General features: G+C 43.9%; 1 protein-coding gene across 1 annotated transcript; it reads left to right on the top strand.

The window, feature by feature from the left end:
• Positions 1 to 2,732: 2,732 nt before the first annotated feature.
• Positions 2,733 to 14,582, top strand: LOC135546115 (transmembrane protease serine 13-like). The gene is made up of 13 exons (XM_064974277.1): positions 2,733 to 2,866; positions 6,853 to 7,027; positions 7,672 to 7,785; positions 8,136 to 8,312; positions 8,496 to 8,622; positions 8,993 to 9,088; positions 9,360 to 9,403; positions 9,534 to 9,696; positions 10,449 to 10,627; positions 11,446 to 11,544; positions 12,024 to 12,166; positions 13,426 to 13,581; positions 13,709 to 14,582. Exons 1-13 carry the CDS (start codon positions 2,849 to 2,851, stop codon positions 13,721 to 13,723), a joined length of 1,506 nt encoding a protein of 501 aa, XP_064830349.1. The 5' UTR covers positions 2,733 to 2,848; the 3' UTR covers positions 13,724 to 14,582.
• The last annotated feature ends 7,064 nt before the right edge of the window (positions 14,583 to 21,646 follow it).

Raw genomic sequence — 21,646 nt, 5'->3', positions numbered from 1 at the left:
CTCCTGACATGAACTGAAGCCACGTCTCATGTGTCCGCTCATCCACTGTTACATTGAACATTTCCTCTCCAATCACAGAGTACACCTATCAATGTTCTCTCATTACTGTATGTAGAGTCAATCACACACACGAACACAATCACATTATTACACATCAGTGATTTTACTCCATGCTTGGACTAACTCATTCTTAGATCTTTTGTCTAACTGTGTAGTGTGTTGTGTGATTGTTTTTAGTCTTCCCAGTCAAATCCTGTCCTGCCCTCGGTGGAAGAGCTGAGCTCTTCTCTAACACCATCCGTCCACGATGAGCCTGTCCTGCACTGAAGCCTACAGTATGACCACCTCAACCCCTGTCCTGCACTGAAGCCTACAGTATGAGCACCTCAACCCCTGTCCTGCACTGAAGCCTACAGTATGAGCAACTCAACCCCTGTCCTGCACTGAAGCCTACAGTATGAGCACCTCAACCCCTGTCCTGCACTGAAGCCTACAGTATGAGCACCTCAACCCCTGTCCTGCACTGAAGCCTACAGTATGACCACCTCAACCCCTGTCCTGCACTGAAGCCTACAGTATGAGCACCTCAACCCCTGTCCTGCACTGACATCAAGCCTCTGAACACCTCAACTCAGGCCTCATACCCCCTCATTCAACCGCTGCTGTGAACCCTTCCCAACACGGTGTGAGTAGCCCTCTCATTCCCATTCCCCATCATTTTGTACTACAAATGTCTTTGTTAAATACCGTGGGTCTCCCATCCTCCTCAATTTTTCAAGTCACCAACCTCCACTGATGTACATACAGTAGCTCTCTCAACTTCCTATTATCCCCCCTCCCCCCCCTGCACATCGACTCAGTCCTGGTACTCCCTGTATATAGCGTGTTATTTTTACCCCTTATTGTTTTGAGGTATTCAATGTGTATTTATTCCTCGTCAAAATGTATATTTTTTTATTTCATTTTGTATCTTTATCTTTAACTCTGCAGAAAAGGACCCGTGAGGAAGCATTCCACAAATCATGTGACAAATACAATTTCATTTCATTTGAGGATTCTAACCTCTACTGTCTCTCACGCTCTGTCAACTCTCCACTTCCCTTTTCTAGTAATTCAACATCGGTACTCTTTCTCGATCTGTCTCTCAATTGGTTTCTCTTCTGAGAATGGACACCACTACACAGATGAAGCTCAGGTGAGTTGAGACAACAGTGGTCTCACCCGTAACATTGAGCTCTCCAGCGGAGAGCAGCAGATTGAGAGAGAGCAGAATGGAGGTACCATGCACTATCACCCTCTAGTGGCGATAAGTTGGTAATGTAAGTTCATTGTCAAGCTGAGGGTCACGTTCGCAATCTTTTGATACGCTTTTTAAGATGCACTCTCCTGGAATGTCTATGTCTATATGTCTATGTCTTGTGAACAGACAGCATAAATGAACACATGTTCACTTTTGATGGCTATTACATTAGCCAACCGTTACCCATCCTCAAGGTCTGTGTTCATTGCCTTGTATTAACATACTGTACTATTCGATCACAAATCAAATCAAATTTATTTGTATAGCCCTTCTTACATCAGCTGATGTCTCAAAGTGCTGTACAGAAACCCCAGCCTAAAACCCCAAACAGCAAGCAATGCAGGTGTAGAAGCACGGTGGCTAGGAAAAACTCCCTAGAAAGGCCAAAAACTAGGAAGAAACCTAGAGAGGAACCAGGCTATCACCTCTGTAAATGCTGATTTGAAGTCTGTTTCATATTCTGCTGAAAGGCGCCATCATCTGTTATGGTAAACTTGACCATAGATGACGGTTGGAAGCTCTTCCCTTAGTGGAGACATTCAGAATCGATTGTTTACTTACCGGCGTCCGTCCTTTTCCGTTTGTTTCTGTTTGGAAAGGTGTAGAAGGAGGGGGTGTTTGATCCAATGAAAATAAGCAACCTTCTCGTCAGAGGATTTCCAGGTTGATCCTAAGATCATTTCACTTGGCAAGTTGTGTGTGGGCGCGCATGTATGGGTGGGCGTCTGCAAGCCTGTGCTTTCTCTAGGAGGAGGCATGCAGTCTGAGCTCATTCGGTACACCTTGACCTCACTAATCAACTGTTTGATGCATAATGAGTAAGATATCGGAAGTTCATGTACTGCGTTGACACGGCGCCATTCTATTTGTTTTCCTGAGCACGGTTCATTTCGTCGACATCCCTGTGTTACTGTACGTGACTATGAAGATGAAGTTTGGGAATGGGCAGCAAGATTTTGCTCTGTACAATTTCTTTGAGTTTCATCAATGTTTCCACTCAATATTTCAATATAATATCGACACACTGTGGATCCACTGCTATGTACTTGGAACCAACTCTGCATCGCACAAGTTGCGACTTTCTGACTGACAGAATTTTTCAAACTGAAGACATGAGAAACATATCAGCCACATCAATGTAATGTGGCTGTCTGAGAGGGCGCCGTTTTTTGTCCCTGACTCTGATTGCCCAGCTGGTGTCACCTGAGCCGGAATAGAGCAGGCCACACTGTGTGAATCATTCCTTGTCTCTTTCCCTGGCTACAGTGAAACCGGTCTGGTAGGTGGGAAAGTAGCGCACTGGGACACACCCATTTCTGTGAAGAGGAGATGAGAGAGGGAGGGGTTGGATGGAGGGGGGGCAGTCCCACCTGTGCGGGCTAAGTGGAGGGGGTTCAGGGACAGACAGTGAGAAGAAAGGAGGAGGGGAGTGTCAAATGTGGCGTCAGCATGTGCTGATCACTGTTCTGGGACTGTTTGAGTGGCCCTGAGAAAAGCCTCTCCTACCAGGTCTCACCTCCACTCTCCTCACTGCTCCCCCAGCGTCCGATGGCAAAGCATGACCCTGTAAGTTATTCCTTCATCCTCTCCTCCTTGTTCTCTGCTTGTCTTGTTCTTTGTCTGTTTCACCTTCTATCACCTGCCTCCAAAACAACGCTATTTTCTTTCTCAAACACACTGAACATACTATACTCGTACTCTCACTGTCAGGCTGGGTTTTTTTTTTTTTAAGAAAAAGTTTCCCTCGTGTATAGCTGGTGTTCTCGAAGGTTGTGCTTTTTGCCACATCGTGGACAGATTGCAGGGCGTGTGAACGAATGCGTTGGTATGCTACTAGGAGCTAAGCTCGAGGCACAGGGTCAAGCTGGTGTGTAGCTGGAGCCCCATATGATCTCATTGCGGTGGCCTCCTGTCTCCGATCTCTACTGTGTTGCTTCGCATGGTGTGTTGAATGTATGTCGAATCCCCCATGTGGAAAATATTGTGTTGGACGTCGGGGTCCTTCATCTAAATGGTATGTGGATTTATGTCTCAAACGAGTCTATTCGCCCGGTTTGTGGAACCAGAATAAATAAATGGCCCCAATAGGCCCACTCCGCCCTGCTACTGTTGAGTTCCATCTGCAACATAGGATTTATCTGTCTCGATTAGTGGATCAACAATCAATGTGGGCTGGTTCCATTTGACCTATTTGTCTACTATGTTAAGCTCTAAGGGACTCTTCGGAATTGAAGTTCAAAGTTACCGTATTTAACAACGTTATTGTTTGTAAGTACAGTCTGCCATTTGAAATGTAACTGGAACCTAAAACCTCATCATTTTACAGTAATTACTGGAAAATGCCAAGGGGGGAACAATGTCTATTGACCTCTGTCGATTCCGTTGGGAATTCAGGCTAACCAGCTCTTACACTAACTGAACATCCACGTACAAGTACTCTGGTTCATTTGCATTGGCGTTTTGTGCCTATGGTCATGAAACTGGAGCCGTTTACCAGAGAAAAGGTTTAGGTTATAAACCGGTATTATTACTAACTGAGCCAAGGAGTCTACTCTATGTCACCGAGACAGATAACAGTAAATCCCATCTTTGTTTATTGTTGTGCTTGGGGAGGTATCAGGTATATTGTATACATTTATGGCAATATAGGAGGAATGACCATGACAGCACACAGATGTGTGTTAAACAGTCACATAGTTTGGGGGAACTAAGGATAGAGGTCCATGAGAGGAACCCTTTCTGTGCATATACTATGGATTCCATGGACTTCCTGATCAAATACAGCAGGTGTTTTCAAATGGAGATAGAGGAGCTTATAAACCAGACAGTGGGTGTTTTGTGGATTTTCAGATAGAGAAGACAAAATATGGTACATGCCTGCCTCTTGGCTTCCTATGGAGCGTGGAGGGTCTGTGTGACAGTTCTTTTGATTCGAGAAGGTGTTTTTTAATTTATTTATAGTGCTTCTGGTCCATTCTCTAGGGTGAGAGAGTTAGTGGGCTTGACCGAGATGCCCTGTAACTGACTGAGTTCTTCGGGAAAAAAAATGTCAAAAATAATATTAGTGTTGACAAGTTACCATGGAAACCCCAATGTAGACACAAGTCATTTTTGGTTAGCACTCTTTATCCTCAAACAGACGAACACTTCAGTATGATCCAGACCTATAGTATGTCATGACCTTTGTGACCCTTGGGATCATCACTATAGCCTAGCCCCTACGAAATCAAAACTCTGACTGAAAATCTTGTAATGTTGTGTAAATGTTGTGTCCCCACCAATCCTCAGCACATCTAGATGCAGAGCAGAGCACACTACTCATCTGTTGTGGGAATCAGTGTGGAGGTCATGCATGTTGTACCATCAGGAAGCAGATTCTTTCCATGTCGGTCATCGCAAACATAAACATAGCCAATGGCAGATCAGCCAAAGTCCCAACATCCAAACTAGTTAAACGCAATGTCATCCCTCCCAACTGGCACCGCAGTCTGAGGCACTGCATCTCAGTGCTTGAGATGTCACTACAGACACCCTGGTTCGAATCCAGGCTATATCACAACCGGCCGTGATTGGGAGTCCAACAGAGCAGCGCACAATTGGTCCAGCGTCATCAGGGTTTGGCCTGTGTAGGCTGTCATTGTAAGTCATAATTTGCCCCCCCCCCCCAAATAAACACACAATGTAAAGTGAGAAGCCATCAATGAAAAGAGAGACAGAACTCAAAACCAATATTGACACCCTGGCTGTCTGTCATCCAGCCCCAGGGAGGGAAAGCACACTCAGACTGACTGACCTGAACCTGTGTGGATGTTGGTTACAAATCACCTGTGTGGACGTGGGTTACAAATCACCTGTGTGGACGTGGGTTACAAATCACCTGTGTGGATGTGAGTTACAAATCACTTGTGTGGATGTGGGTTACAGAACACCTGTGTGGAAGTGGGTTACAAATTACCTGTGTGGATGTGGGTTACAGAAGACCTGTGTGGACGTGGGTTACAAATCACCTGTGTGGACGTGGGTTACAAATCACCTGTGTGGAAGTGAGTTACATATCACCTGTGTGGATGTGAGTTACAAATCACCTGTGTGGATGTGGGGGTTACAAATCACCTGCGTGGATGTGGGGGTTACAAATCACATGTGTGGATGTGGGGGTTACAAATCACATGTGTGGATGTGTGGATGTGGGGGTTACAAATCACATGTGTGGATGTGGGGGTTACAAATCACCTGTGTGGACGTGGGTTACAAACTACCTGTGTGGATGTGGGTTACAAATCACCCGTGTGGACGTGGGTTACAGAACACCTGTGTGGATGTGAGTTACAAATCACCTGTGTGGATGTGGGGGTTACAAATCACCTGTGTATGAGATACAAACAGGGACAGGGGACAATCACAACTTCCTTTTGGAGTTTGCTGTTCCGTTGTCTCCATGGGAGCCATCCTTCATCACCGTGGCAGCAATAGAGACTCCCGGGGGGGGGGGGGGGCAGCAATGTGAGCTCAGCTGCGGCCCTGGCGACGATGATTAGCTCTATTGTCTGAGATGCTTGAAAGCGCTATGGGGAGCAGATGAATATAAAGCAGAAATGAGAGCATGTTAAAGAGAGAAGGAAATGAATAAGGGGCCCTTTGGGAATCTTAGCACATTGTTGCCCAGAGACATGGGTACTTCTATTGTGCTTGAGTTGGTTATTCAAGTCTTGGGATCTCACACTTGCTCGATAAGGACGATATTATTATGGCCGACAATGAGTTACATCTAAACTGAAGATACTAGAATGCCTTTTTCACCAATCATCAACCATCTGTAAGCCCTTTTCGCAATCAACGTGTGTGCTCTAGGCAGCACCCCATACACTATTGTTTATGGAAGAATCAGGTGGTTCCTGCATGGGAGTTGTTTACAGGGGATTTTCATCTCAATATCAAATCATTTCTGGGCAACATTTTAGTGCCTGAATGTAATCGTTTTTCCTTAAAATTGTCGAAAAATTTGCGAAAAAAATATATTTATCCCAAAATATTTTTGTTAGGACTCTCTGGGAGTGGTCTGAGTGGGGAGGGGAAAGGCTGTTATTGCCAGAAAGGTTTGGAAAACTATTTCTTGTTGGTCTATTAACAAATTTACCACATGGTGATGTCACCAGGCAGGCCAAAACGCCATCCCACCAAAAACAATGACATTTCAGACGGTCTTTTCCAACAGCTCTTAAAAGGGCATTATCATATTTTTCACAATGTCAAAGTATTATTTTATAAAACACGGGATAATCACGTTTTTGACTACACTGGGACTTTAAAACCTATACCGCCTGGTGATGTCACTTTGAAGGTCCTGTGTAGATTGTATTGTCAACCAGCAACCATCAGGAAATAAAACATCACTTTTTTTCACACATTTATAGTATTCATTTCATCCTTTTTTTGTACAATATGATACAAAACACTGGGCCTTTAAGTTGGGTGTTGGGTGTACGATCCGAATATACTTGAATGACTGATTTCTTAACGATCTATGTTTTTCTCTGTGTTCTCCCCTACAGAACGAGCTCCCTCCTCCATACTACTCTGTTGAGGTGCACACCCTCCCGCCCCTCCAGTCCTATGAAGAGCTAGTCTATGGAGCGGGTCAAAGGCCCACTCCTCCCAACCAGCTGTACTACATCCCCCAGCATCCCCCACCAGTGGCTGCACAGCATGTCTGCCAGCCCAGTATATGTGAGTAGTACTCTCTATATACTGCAGTTCTGTCCCAGTCCAGTTTTCTCCACTCCTTGTTTGCTTTCAGGGGACTACAAACCATCAGTGAAAGTTGTGTAAAATAACACAAGTTGAAACAGAAGTGTTTTATGATTATATCCTTGTGAAGTGTGATTTTAACTCCCTCATTATGTCTCAGCATTATTTGGTGGCTATACACTGAGTGTAAAGAAAATGTTTTTATTTATTTGACCTTTATTTAACTTGGCAAGTTACAAACAAATTCTTCTTTTCAGTGACGGCCTAGAAACAGTGGGTTAACTGCCTGTTCAGGGGCAGAACGACATATTTTTACCTTGACAGATCGGGGATTCAATCTCGCAACCTTTACGGTTACTAGTCCAACCCTCTAACCACTAGGCTACCCTGCCGCCCCAGGGTAGTAACATGAGGAACACCTGCTCTTTCCGTGACACAGATTGCTTTCGACACCTTGTAGAGGTCATGCCCCAACGCATTGAGGCTGTTCAGAAGGCAAAAGGGGCTGCAACTCAATATTAGACAGGTGTTCCTAATGTTTTGTACACTCAGTGTATGGTCTCTATATGGTCTCCTGAGTAAGATATATCTATTTGACGTGTTTGCTGTGTGTGTTGTTCCAGCTCTTTCTAACAAGAAGAAGAAAGGCAAATGCTGCCACCGTAGTGCCAAGTGCTTTGGTGGGTCAGGAGGCATCGTTCTGCTGCTCCTCCTGGGCATTGCCATCTGGCTCGGAGGTAAGGCCAGGGTTGTCTTTATATTTATTCATATGTTGTTACTCATGTACATGTATGCCTGTTTATTCATTTATTCATAAGCTACTCTCTGATTCGGCAGGGGTTAAATGACACATTTTGGTTGAATGAATTCAGTTGTGCGACAGAAAGTTTCCCCTTCCCCTACTGTATTTGTACAGGCATTGACAGTCTCTCTCTTCTATCTCCTCCTCCATCTCTCCTCTTCCCCCCACCCTTACCTGTTCTCTGCGCCCCCCAACCTAGCCCATCCAACCCTTCCATCGTCTCTCTGCTCTTGGTCTATTTCATTTCATGTCTTTCTCTCTCTCTCTCTCTCTCTCTCTGGGTAGTGCGTTACGGTACCAGATTGGCAACTGCGGCTGTCACCCTCAACCACCATGACAGTGAGGATGAGGGGCATTATGAGAAGCAGTTGAGCGTGCCCGTTCATGACACCTGCTCCAACTCCACCGTCCAATGTGACGGTCTGCGAGACTGCCGACTAGGCACCGACGAGTCTAACTGTGGTAAGCACACACACACACACACACACATAACAGACAGACATAAAGACAAACATGCGTGCAGGTAGATGCGCAGAAAAGAAAGCCAGGCGGGCAGGTGGACGTACACTCGACGTCTGACGAGCGGACAAACATAACCCTTTCTTGTGTCTTAGTATTCCATCCCTCCTCTCCTTCTCTCTCCAGTGAGGTTTGGGGCGGACGGTGCTCTACAGGTCAGAACGTCTCAGGATGGTCGTTTCCTCACAGTGTGTTACCAGGGATGGGACCAGAGCTACGCCAACCGAACCTGTGCCCAACTGGGCTTCAGAAAGTAAGATGACCTTGTTTCACAGCAGGCACTTTCTGAGCTACCTCACAAAGCAAGTACTTTCTCTCACAGCAGCCATGCTATACGCGGCATTTCGAGAGTAAGCACTTTCACTCACGACAGCCATTTGTGTACGCTACCTCTCACGTGAGCCACTTTCTCGCACCGACATTTGCTCAGTGGCGTCTCATTTGGCTGCTGCCATTTTCAGTATTTACTCTCAGATTGAATCTCTGCGCTCCTCTCTCTCTCCGGGGTTGGTGTGCCTGTGGCAAATTGGGTTTCTGGGAATGCTTCGTGGGAGGGGAATTGATTGTAGTATCGCTTTGGCAGACAGATTCTAAATGTGTTTGTGTGTGTGTCGACCATGCAGGTCCTTTGCAACCAAGGCCGTGAAATCCCAGCAGTCCATTGGTCTAACCCTGAACAACAGATCGTCTTTACCCATCCAGGGCCAGGTCAGCGTTGGGTAAGAGAGCTCAACTCCTCTACAAATCTTAGCACTTTTGTATTTACTCTTTTGAGTCCCAGTAATGTTGAGGGAATGGTGGTGTTAAGTCATTCCCTGTCATTACCTGTCATGACTGGTTGGGACGTAATGCTATGACATCATCATACACCGCATTATAAGCCTCGCGAAAGAGGTTTCAAATCAAATGTTACCATGCTGCCTGTTTTCCAACGTGGTTTAATGTTAGATCCTGAGTTGCTGACATGATTCATATTGTGTTTCTGTGTAGCTCTTCCTGCCCTGACCAGAATACGGTTTCTCTGAAGTGTATTGGTAAGGAGCGCTCATCGGTTCATATTTCACATATTGCACTCAGGCAGGCCTATATCAACCTTCTGTTTGAAATATGACTTCTAGTTAAATTAGATACAAACTTTTTGACCACTTCTCCCCCTTTTCCCAGATTGTGGGCGTCAGCAGTTGACCTCCCGGATCATAGGGGGCACTGTTGCCAAGCTGGGCCAGTGGCCCTGGCAACTGTCTCTACACTTTGGTAGATCACATATCTGTGGAGGGGTCCTGGTGTCCCCTGACTTTGTGGTGACAGCTGCCCACTGCTTCCCCAGGTCAGTGACTAGAGGACAACAATGCTCAGTTCCAAACGGATCCCTTGGCTCTAATTCTAGACACGCTATGTAGTTCCTTGGTAATAGCTCCACCTTACCCTCTCTGCTGCGTTCATGACAAGTCAGAGTGACATCCGACTCGTTTTGAACTCATTGAGAATGCCAATTGACTAACGGCAAGCTAGTTACTCTAACCATGAACAGAAAGTACAACTATAACGCTCGTAAACAGTGTAAAAAACAACAACATATAGATTGTTTTTTGATGAAATTACTTTTCGTCGTTGCATTTAACTGCCAAAAATGTTGTTGTCAAAGTCATTTCCTTTGTCAGAGTTCAGCATGTCGGGACAAGCACAAGGACAGGCGAAAGAGATCAGGGTGTGACACTCAGATGATGCGAGGGTCCCTAACTTTGAATTACTAGTCAGAGGACCGATCAAATAGATTTCAAGCTTGTATTTCAGAGCTTGCGACATGTCGTTGACGCGTCATTAGCCATAAGTATAACATCAGTCCTTTAACTTACACATTCCCACTTACACATGTAAAACACAGACTAGTAGTGGATCTGCGCAGCAACTTGCTCAGTGTGACTCATCACCTCAACAACCCTCACCTTGACAACCAATCTCCATAACTCAATTAAACACCGTATTACCATAATAATGATACCATATATGTCACACGCTACAGCCTTGGTTTGAGACGTGAATGAACATCTATTTTATTTTTTCCCTCACCAATTGAAGGTTGTTCCCCCAGTTTCTTGACGCCAGTAAGTGGCTTGTGTACGGAGGAGTGGTGTCTCAAGACAAGCTTCCTTCTCCCTACCTCGTAGAGAAGATCATCGTGAACGAGAACTACAACAACGTAACCAACGACCAGGACATCACCATTCTGAAGCTGGCCTCACCAGTGGTCTTCACTAGTGAGTCCAGGTCTATTCCTTGTATATCAGAGAAACACTAGGGAAACACTAGCATCAATGTTGGGACAGCAGTGTAAAAACGTTTGCCCTTTGCCTCTAAATGTCTATGATGAATCCACTGTCAGAATGGTAAAAACCATTTGCAGGGGTGTAAAGTGCTTAAGTACAAATACTTTAAAGTACTACTTAATTCGTTTTTTGAAGATTTTTTGCCAACTTTTACTTTTACTACATTCCTAAAGAAAATAATGTACTTTTTACTCTATACATTTTCCCTGACACCCAAAAGTACTCCTACATTTTGACAGGAAAATGGTCCAATTCACACACTTATCAAGAGAACATCCCTGGTCATCCCTACTGCCTCTGGTCTTGATGGACTCACTAAACACAAATACTTTGTTTGTAAATTATGTCTGAGTGTTGGAGTGTGCCCCTGACTAACCATAAAAATAGATTTAAATGGTGCCTTCTGGTTTGCTTAATATAAGGAATTTGAAATGGCTTATACTTTTACTTTTGACAATTAAGTACATTTTAGCAATTCCATTTACTTTTGATACTTAAAAACCAAATACTTTTAGACTTTTACTCAAGTAGTATTTTACTGGGTGACTTTCAGTTTTACTTGAGTCATTTTCTATTAAGGTATCTTTACTTTTACTCAAGTATGACAATTGAGTACTTTTCCCCACCACCGCTCATTTGTGTGTATGTGTGTGCACACGTGTGTCATTTTTGTCACTGTGTGTTCTCGTGTCTGAAGCCTGTATGCCGCTCTGTTTGTCTAACTTCCTGCGTGTATGTTTGTTATTCAGATGCAGTTCAGCCTGCCTGTTTGCCAGCCTTTGACCAGACATTCCCCAGTGGAACCAAATGCTGGATCTCGGGCTTCGGAACAATAGATGCGGGATCAGGTAGGAAAGAGAGAGACAAGGGAGTGGAGAGAGGGAGAGATGGACTACGCTAAAGGAAAGTGCATACAGGATGCTTATCTAGAGTGAGACAACAGGGACGGCCTGGGAACAGAATTCGCCCCCGGCCATTTCTAACACACTTCTATCATCGAGGCCCCCACACCAGCCCTTTTTAAAATTATTATCAGCCAAATAATGATCATTTTGCACAAGAAACAACAACAATTTAGACAGGCCCACTAGGCTATAAAATGAACCAGCCCGTCTGGTGTTTTCCAGAATTGCTCTATGGCCTGTCCGACGTGGAGAAAGGAGGCTACACATGCATCATTCATCCTATCTCAAAGTCTTCTCATTGCAGGAATCTATGCTATATCCAGTAGAGCAACGGTTTGCCTAGAGCAACTCACTATTGTGTCCCTAGCTGAAGTGTGTGTGTGTTTGGAGAATGACTGTGTACTGTATGTGTCCTTTCACAGCAAAACTCTCCAAAGCCCTGATGCAGGTGACCGTTGACATCATCGAAGTGCGTGTGTGTAACAGCTCCAAGGTATACTCCGGCAGTGTGTCCAACAACATGCTGTGTGCCGGTGATCTCAATGGGGTCAGGGACTCCTGTCAGGTACATGTCCACCTGCTGTAGTTCAGTTCACCCTCTATTTACAAGCCTTGGGACTCATGTATTAACCTCGCATACATACAAAATATACCCCATAAACATGAGTGGGGCAGATTTGCCGCAAAAGTTGGCATTTATAAAAAGAAGAACATGAGAACATGCTTACACACATGTAAACTTCAGACCATGCTTACACACATGTTATAGTGGCTAAAGTGTTGTTCTGCAAGCATGTACAGTATTTTGTACAAACGTGGGATACGATGACACGCAACAACAACAAAAAAATCACCATAAGATGCAATTAGTGAAAAGAGCGAAAGTCTACCGAATGTGTTTCGTTGTTGGAATCTAAAATAATTAGACACATAAATCTATTTCCTGTTTATTTTATTGTTAATAACCATTGTGGAAAAAAATTCCTCACCTTCTCTGGCTGTGGTGCATTCCTGAAGTAATAACAAAATACCACGCGCCTCTCTCGTTTAATTGGGCCGAGTAAATAGACAGGCTATGTACTTCAAGTTTTGCTGTAGTCTATACGATCGCATAGGCGGCGCGGTTTATAACATAACAGTTGAATTTAACAGGCGAACAGACAGTTGATATTTTACATTGAATTATGGATGGAACTACTGTAAGTAACCTACTGTAATTTCTATTTTTTGTTGTTGTTGAGTAGCCTAGACAATGTTTTAGAATTTGGAAGCAGTCCAGCATATTTAGGTTGGTGGGAAATGTCAAAGCAAAACTGTTGACTTTAAAACGTTCTGCTGACAGGTCCTCAACAATTAGCCATTGTTTTTTTCTTCTTCAGAAACAATACATTTTAAAAATATATATCTCTCTCTAAACAAATAACATACAAAATACTTTGAAAATATATATATATACTGTACTTTTTTTTACAGCCATAGATGCAGAGTTTGGCAAACTGTCCTCCTATGGACACCAGATGTTTTACGACAGCAACATTCTGTATTCTTCCCAGAGTCTAACTAACTCACTGTCTTAGAACATTTAGTGCCAACATTATTCATGATATTTCTGAACTTCGATAGTCCAGAGCTGTCCTCTCCTGCACAAACGCTTGTCGTCATCTTAGCTGCCTTGGGGCTGATGAAAATTGCCTCTCCCACGACTCAAATTCCCTTCTACCTCATCTGCTATCCACCACTTTAAAACATACGGTGATTTTGTATAAGGTGCTTTCCACACCTCGGCCCCTGTTCACTCATCCATCCTCTCCATTCCTCTCAAAGGGAGACAGTGGTGGTCCTCTGGTGTGCCAGACCAGTGACAACCTTTGGCAGCTGGTAGGCGTGACCAGCTGGGGCAGTGGCTGTGGGCAGAGTAACAGGCCGGGAGTCTACACCAAGGTGTCCAGCCTACTACCCTGGATCTACAGCAAGATGCAGGTGAGATGAAGAGAAACTACCTTGATTGCCTGTGTTCTATCAAACTACACCATTCAATACACGCCTAATACCCAGCTCACCCTCCCTTGACTTACATGTATGTGAATTCTCATTGTTCCCTCTGCAGCTGGAGAATCCGTGATGTCACTTCATTTCCATTGACCTCCCCACATGCTCTCTAAAGACCGCTCGCAGCCTGCTTTCTCGTTCCTCTCGGAACATCACACCATGAAGTCCTATACCAGGCAGGCAGGCAGGCAGACAGACAGACAGACGGACGGACGGGCGGACGGGCGGACCGACAGACCGACAGACCGACAGACCGACAGACCGACCGACAGACCGACAGACCGACAGACAGACCGACAGACCGACAGACCGACAGACAGACAGACAGACAGACAGACAGACAGACAGACAGACAGACAGACAGACAGACAGACAGACAGACCGACAGACCGACAGACAGACCGACAGACCGACCGACAGACCGACAGACCGACAGACCGACAGACAGACAGACAGACAGACAGACAGACAGACCGACAGACCGACAGACAGACAGACAGACAGACAGACAGACAGACAGACAGACAGACAGACAGACCGACAGACAGACAGACCGACCGACAGACCGACAGACCGACAGACCGACAGACCGACAGACCGACCGACAGACCGACAGACCGACAGACCGACAGACAGACCGACCGACAGACCGACAGACCGACAGACCGACAGACCGACAGACCGACAGACCGACCGACCGACAGACAGACAGACAGACAGACAGACAGACAGACAGACAGACAGACAGACAGACCGACCGACAGACCGACCGACAGACCGACAGACGAAAAGAGGAAAGGGTGGCCAATAGCTAGGGGAGTATCAGGAAAGGCCTATTGCACATTAACACAACACCATTCATTCTGCCCGGCAGCTGCTACACTGTGTATAATATGTGAATCTACACCAATACATTATTTTCCCTGATTCCAGTTTTGTGTTTGAATGATTTTAATTCCCACCACATTTTTTTTTACTACCTTACAGTAAGTATGTTTATGATATTTACCTGAGAAAGGCGGTTCTACGATGGCTGGCCTCTCTTTTCTAAGTCTATGCAACCCTCATATCCACTCATGCCTCCCATATCTCCAATGTTTAAAAAAAAATATATATACTAATATTGTTGAGGGGAGACTGCATGCTTATTTCTGTTGCATCTATACGGAATTTAGCGGTGCAATGTGATTTGTGATTCATCTCCAGAAATGGTTTCGTGTGAATTACGCGAAACTCATTGGAAAGAAAGGAGTTGAACTAATGTAATAATCTGTCCTTACTCACAATTGCGCAGGAATCCTTTCAAGTCTCTTTCTTATTGTTGACTAATGTGGATATCACCTCTTAGTGCCATAGTCAAATATAGTTTTACCCTACCGTCCCTGAACGCATGAAAAAAGAAAACAAGTGACCCTCCCCCTATAAACAAAATAATAATGAAAGCGTAAAGTGGATAGCAGAGAACATGCCTACCACATATCCTCACTAATAGGACAGCGCAGACCCTTAGATATGCGGTTTGATCAATTGTTCTTCGTGGATTCGCAGACCACCCCGGATAAGGGTATCCATTATAATAAAAGCATTACGTGCAATTCATTTTACATGACTGGAGACAAGCAGATACTTTTTTAAATACCACAGCAGAGCAGGACAACGAATGAGTACATGCTGCAGCACCGGAGACGTTTTGATTTATATACAGGATATTGTTTAAAAAAAAAGAGGATAGTCTAAGTTTAGAACAGTGCTGAAGTTGTCAATCAATTGTAAAAAAATAAATAATAATAAAAATATATATATATTAAATGTAGTGCAACAGATCCAGTTACAACTGACGTATCTGATCATCAATGAATTCAAGGAAAAAAACACTTGTTGTTTAACACAGCAGCCGCTTATCATCAGGTATGGCCTACAAGCACTTTGAACTGTTTTTCATGTGGGAAACTATCATTTTTCAAACGTATTCTATTTTATTCCATGATATTGTTGTCACCAAATAGATTCGTGTTGACTGTGGCATGGGAATATATGAGCATCTGCTAGACTAAATGAATGAACTAGACACGCATAGCTCACGGCATGATCCTCAAACCAAAGACGAGCTAAACTTGTGTTTCTAAAAGTGAATTCAAAGGTACTTTAGAATGAGTGTAAAGCCTAATAACGCATTTTTTCGTTTCATTATTATTATTTAATTCTAAGTATGTTTTATTTATTTTTTGATCTAAAGCTAACAAGGGGTAAGCCTATGTTTTAGCCATATTCTTTAACAAAAGCCATAATACCCTCACATACCCCCTCAATTCGAGCCCAGGTTATAACTCAACACACCAAGCTCTTCACTGACAATGAGATATTTAAGGAGTGCGTGGTGACTGAAGGAGTTGGCCGACAAAATCTACATCTTTGGATAGTAAACTATAATTGTGTCTGTCTTGAATAAGAAGAAATAGGCTCCACCACAAAGCCCTCTTGTTATTAGCCTAAAGTCAAAATTAAAATGAAGACTTTTTGAATGAATTAGGCCTTCTCGAATTAGCCTACTTTCAGCACCCATGCGCTGTCCATTTCCGTGGCTGCCTCATAGTAATGTAAGTTATGTAAATTGCTTAAATATGGCTTAATGTGAGGTCAATAACTCTGATAAATGGCTTCATTATTGGCAACGGAACATATTGTTTTTACTATAATCAATTATAGCAGGAAACTTATCGCCGGTCTCAAAACTAAACAGGACATCAGTAGTCCTAGTCTGCGTGGACAAATATAGCTTCTTTTTTTTTTTTTTACAAATCAAAACATTTGTCTGGAAAGAAGCCTTTGACTCACCTTCTGAAGTGCCACCATACACAGCACAGGCATTGGTTAGGCAACACAAAAGGGTTTACATCCAGCCAAGTCACCCATGATACAAGTCAGTATTCGACATCCATCCATGTCTGAAGATGTCGGGAGATGACATGGAAACTGGACACTAGAGGCAACAGTGAGTGCTGTTACCTTCAAGTATGTAAGCATCTGGCTCTGGTGCCAACTGTTGCATGTTCTAATTCAGCGATAGAAAGTTGTTTTTGAGACCGTAACCATTCCTAGTTAATGCCGAACCTTAAGATTCGGGAGTTGATGCCGAAGCTTAACCCTAACGTTAAAATTGTGAGTTAATGCCTAAATTTAACCTCAATCACTTTCAAATTTCACGTTTTAATAAACAACTTCAAAATTTGAAGTTTGAGAAACATGGATGAACATTAATTCTGAAGTGAAACTGTGAGAGCTAGTTGTTACATCAGCAAAATCAGGGCAGCCTGGCGCCTCACATCGCCTTCCTAGGAAACTATGCAGTATTTTGTTTTTTTTATGTGTTATTTCTTACATTGTTACCCCAGGAAATCTTAGGTTTTATTACATACAGTCGGGAGGAACTATTGGATATAATAGCAACATCAACTCACCAACATTACGACCAAGAATACGACTTTCCGGAAGCGGATCCTCTGTTTGGTCCACCACCCAGGACAATGGATCGGATCCCAGCCAGCGACCCAAAACAATGGCGCTGCAGAAGGGGCAGATGGAGCGGTCTTCTGGTCAGGCTCCATAGACGGGCACATTGCGCATCGCTCCTGAGCATACTACTCGCCAATGTCCAATCTCTTGGCAACAAGTTAGATGAAATCCAAGCAAGGGTTGCCTTCCAGAGAGACATCAGAGATTGTAATGTTCTTTGTTTCATGGAAACATGGCTCACTTGGGATACGTCATCAGAGTCGGTACAGCCACCTGGTTTCTTCGCGCATCGCGCCAACAGAAACAAACATCTCTCTGGTAAGAAGAAGGGCAGGGGTGTATGTCTTATGATTAACGAGACGTGGTGTGATCATAACAACAAACAGGAACTCAAGTCCTTTTGTTCACCTGACCATGAATTCCCTACAATCAAATGCCAACCGCATTATCGACCAAGAGAATTCTCTTCGATCATAATCACAGTCATGTATATCCCCCCAAGCAGACACATTGACGGCCTTGAAAGAACTTCATTTAACTCTATGTAAACTGGAAACCACATATCCTGAGGCTGTATTTATTGTAGCTGGGGATTTTAACAAGGCTAATCTGAAAACAAGGCTCCATAAATGTTATCAACATATTGAATGTGCGACCCGGGCTGGCAAAACCCTGGATCATTGTTATTCTAACAAAGCCCTTCCCCGCCCTCCTTTCGGAAAATCTGACCACAACTCCATTTTCTTGCTCCCAGTTTATAGACAGAAACTAAAACATCTGTTCAATGCTGGTCCGACCAATCATATTCCACGCTTCAAGATTGCTTCGATCACGTGGACTGGGATATGTTCCGCATAGCGTCGGACAATAACATTGATGAATAACGCTGATTCGGTGAGCGAGTTTATTAGCAAGTGCATCGGTGATGTTGTACCCACAGCGTCTATTAAAACATTCCCCAACCAGAAACCGTGGATTGACGGCAGCATTCGCGCAAAACTGAAAGCGCGAACCACTGCTTTTAATCAGGGTAAGGTGACCGGAAACATGACCAAATACAAACAGTATAGCCATTCCCTACGCAAGGTAATCAAATAAGCTAAGCATCAGTATAAAGACAAATTCAAACGCTCAGACACAAGAGGTATTATGCAGGGTCTACAGTCAATCACGGACTATAAAAGGAAAACCAGCCAAGTCGCGGACCACGATGTCTTGCTCCCAGACAAACTAAACAACTTCTTTGCTCGCTTTGAGGACAATACATTGCCACTGACATGGCCTGCTACCAAAACCTGCGGGCTCTCCTTCACTGCAGCTAATGTGAGTAAAACATTTAAAAGTGTTAACCCTCGCAAGGCTGCCGGCCCAGACGGCATCCCCAGCCGCGTCCTCAGAGCATGCGCAGACCAGCTGGCTGGTATGTTTACGGACATATTCAATCAATCCTTATCTCAGTCTGCTGTTCCCACATGCTTCAAGAGGGCCATCATTGTTCCTGTTCCCAAGAAAGCTCCTGTTCCAGGAGCTTTCCTGGAATCAAAGGACTCTGGAGTCAACAACTTCTCATGGACATCAGCAAGATTGGAATACTATCATCCTCCCTGTTTTGATAAGTTTTATGTATGTGGTACTGTACTAGGTCGTTTCATTTAACCTTGAGGGATTTTAACCCCTCCGACACCTTAAAAGATTTGGTCAAACACTTTGTAAATAGGAAAGAACAAACAACATTTTTAGTTTTAATCCACCAATTATGCGAGTATTTGTGGATGTTGTTCAGTGCAATATATAAATGAGATACATTTTCCTATCAGGTTCTAAACATAAAGATCAACCAGCCAATTACCTAAGGTAACTTAGCTAAATGACTATTGCCCTGCAGCACTCACTTCCGTCATCATGAAATGCTTTAAGAGACGAGTCAAGGACCATATCACCTCCACCCTACCTGACCCCCTAGACCCACTTCAATTTGCTTACGTTCCAATAGGTCCACAGACGACGCAATCGCAATCACACTGCACACTGCCCTAACCTATCTGGACAAGAGGAATGCTTATGTAAGAATGCCGTTCATCGACTACAGCTCATCATTTAACACCATAGTACCCTCCAAACTCGTCATTAAGTTTGAGACCCTGGGTCTCGACCCCGCCCTGTGCAACTGGGTCCTGAACTTCCTGACGGGCCGCCCCCAGGTGGTGAGGGTAGGAAACAACATCTCCACCCCGCTGATCCTCAACACTGGGGCCCCACAAGGGTGCATTCTCAGCCCTCTCCTGTACTCCCTGTTCACCCATGACTGCGTGGCCATGCACACCTCCAACTCAATCATCAAGTTTGCAGACGACACTACAGTTGTAGGTTTGATTACCAACAACGACGAGACGGCCTACAGGGAGGTGGTGAGGGCCCTCGGAGTGTGTTGTCAGGAAAATAACCTCATACTCAATGTCAACAAAACAAAGGAGATGATCGTGGACTTCAGGAAACAGCAGAGGGTGCAGCCCCCTATCCACATCGACGGGACAGTAGTGGAGAAGGTGGACAGTTTTAAGTTCCTCTGCGTACACATCACGGACAAACTGAAATGGTCCACCCACACAGACTGCGTGGTGAAGAAGGTGCAGCTGAAGAAATTTGGCTTGTCACCAAAAACACTCACAGACTTTTACAGATGCACAATTAAGAGCATCCTGTCGGGCTGTATCACCGCCTGGTACGGCAACTGCTCCGCCCACAACCGTAAGGCTTTCCAGAGGGTAGTGAGGTCTGCACAACGCATCACCGGGGGCAAACTACCTGCCCTCCAGGAAACCTACACCACCCAATGTCACAGGAAGGCCAAAAAGATCATCAAGGACAACAACCACCTGAGCCACTGCCTGTTCACCCTGCTATTATCCAGAAGGCGAGGTCAGTACAGGTGCATCAAATGGGGACAGAGACTGAAAAACAGCTCCTATCTCAAGGCCATCAGACTGTTAAACAGACACCACTAACATTGAGTGGCTGCTGCCAACATACTGACTCATCTCTAGCCACTTTAATAATGAACAAGTGATGTAATAAATGTATCACTAGTCACTTTAAACAATGCCACTTTATATAATGTTTACATACCCTACATTACTCATCTCATATGTTTATACTGTACCATGTACTATCTACTGCATCTTGCGTATGCCGTTCGGCCATCGCTCATTCATTAATCTTTATGTGCATATTCTGATTAATTCCTTTACACTTGTGTGTATAAGGTAGTTATTGTGAAATTGATAGATTACTTGTTAGATATTACTACATGGTCAGAACTAGAAGCACAAGCATTTTGCTACACTCGCATTAACATTGGCTAACCATGTGTATGTGACAAATCAAATTTGATTTGGGAAGGCCTATCCAATACAGTGTGTAATGCAGTGTAGTCTTGTGTTCATATACACTATTCCAAGAGCGCAAAAACTCAGGAAGTACATTTTCTTAGAAATATAACTTGGCCCTGTGCTTCTCCGAGCATGCTCTTCGTATAGCCCATAGTATAGGCTATGGATCATTTCATTGAGACCACACTAGGCGCACTTGATATTCCACGCCCAGCAGAGAAACAGGGACGAGGGTCATCATCAGGCACTCATCGAGATACTATAATAAGCAACTAATTCTCAAATCCTGAGCAATACAACATTTGATCAATTTGATCAATTACAAATTACATGACCCTCCCCTGGACTAAATTTTTTAAAAGACTAAACCCTCCCGCAGACATTGTGACTGCTCCCTAATGTAAATCTTTCTTTCTTTCTTTCTTTTTCTTTCTTTCTTTCTTTCTTTCTTTCTTTCTTTCTTTCTTTCTTTCTTTCTGTCTTTCTGTCTTTCTTTCTGTCTTTCTTCTCAAACATCTTTGGGGAGGCAGTGTAGCCTAGTGGTTAGAGCATTGGACTAGTACCCAAAAGGTTGCAAGTTCAAATCCCCGAGCTGACAAGGTACAAAATCTGTCGTTCTGCTCCTGAACAGGCAGTTAACCCACTGTTCCTAGGCCGTCATTGAAAATAAGAATTTCTTAACTGACTTGCCTAGTAAAATAAAGGTTAAAAAACAACAACAACAAAAAACATGAGCAATATGACATTTCATTGATTTCAAATTACATGACCCTGGATTAAATTTTTTTAAAGACTAAACCCTCCCGCAGACATTGTGACTGCTCCCCAATGTAAATCTCTCTTTCTTACTTCCTTTCTTTCTTTCTTTCTTTCTTTCTTTCTTTCTTTCTTCCTTCTCAAACATGAGCAATATGACATTTCATTGATTTCAAATCACATAACCCTCCCCTGGACTAAATTTTTTAAAGACTAAACCCTCCCCCTGACTGAAATTGAAAAATCATGACCCTCCCCCATTTTTCCTCCAGGTAACAATTGTGTACATTTCTACTGCTCCCTAATGTCAATCTCTCTCTCTCTCCAGTCTCCCAATA

The sequence above is a fragment of the Oncorhynchus masou genome, chromosome 9 (genome assembly GCF_036934945.1).
Source record: "Oncorhynchus masou masou isolate Uvic2021 chromosome 9, UVic_Omas_1.1, whole genome shotgun sequence".
Taxonomy (NCBI): domain Eukaryota; kingdom Metazoa; phylum Chordata; class Actinopteri; order Salmoniformes; family Salmonidae; genus Oncorhynchus; species Oncorhynchus masou.
Note: the sequence above shows the minus strand (reverse complement) of the source record. Positions and strands in the feature narration are given on the sequence as shown.

Bases quoted from the DNA above. Each gene is read 5' to 3' on its own strand.
- LOC135546115 (XM_064974277.1), top strand. The intron at 7,028-7,671 runs GTGAGTAGTACT...GTGTTGTTCCAG, and splicing joins TGTCTGCCAGCCCAGTATAT to CTCTTTCTAACAAGAAGAAG. The intron at 8,623-8,992 runs GTAAGATGACCT...TCGACCATGCAG, and splicing joins GCCCAACTGGGCTTCAGAAA to GTCCTTTGCAACCAAGGCCG.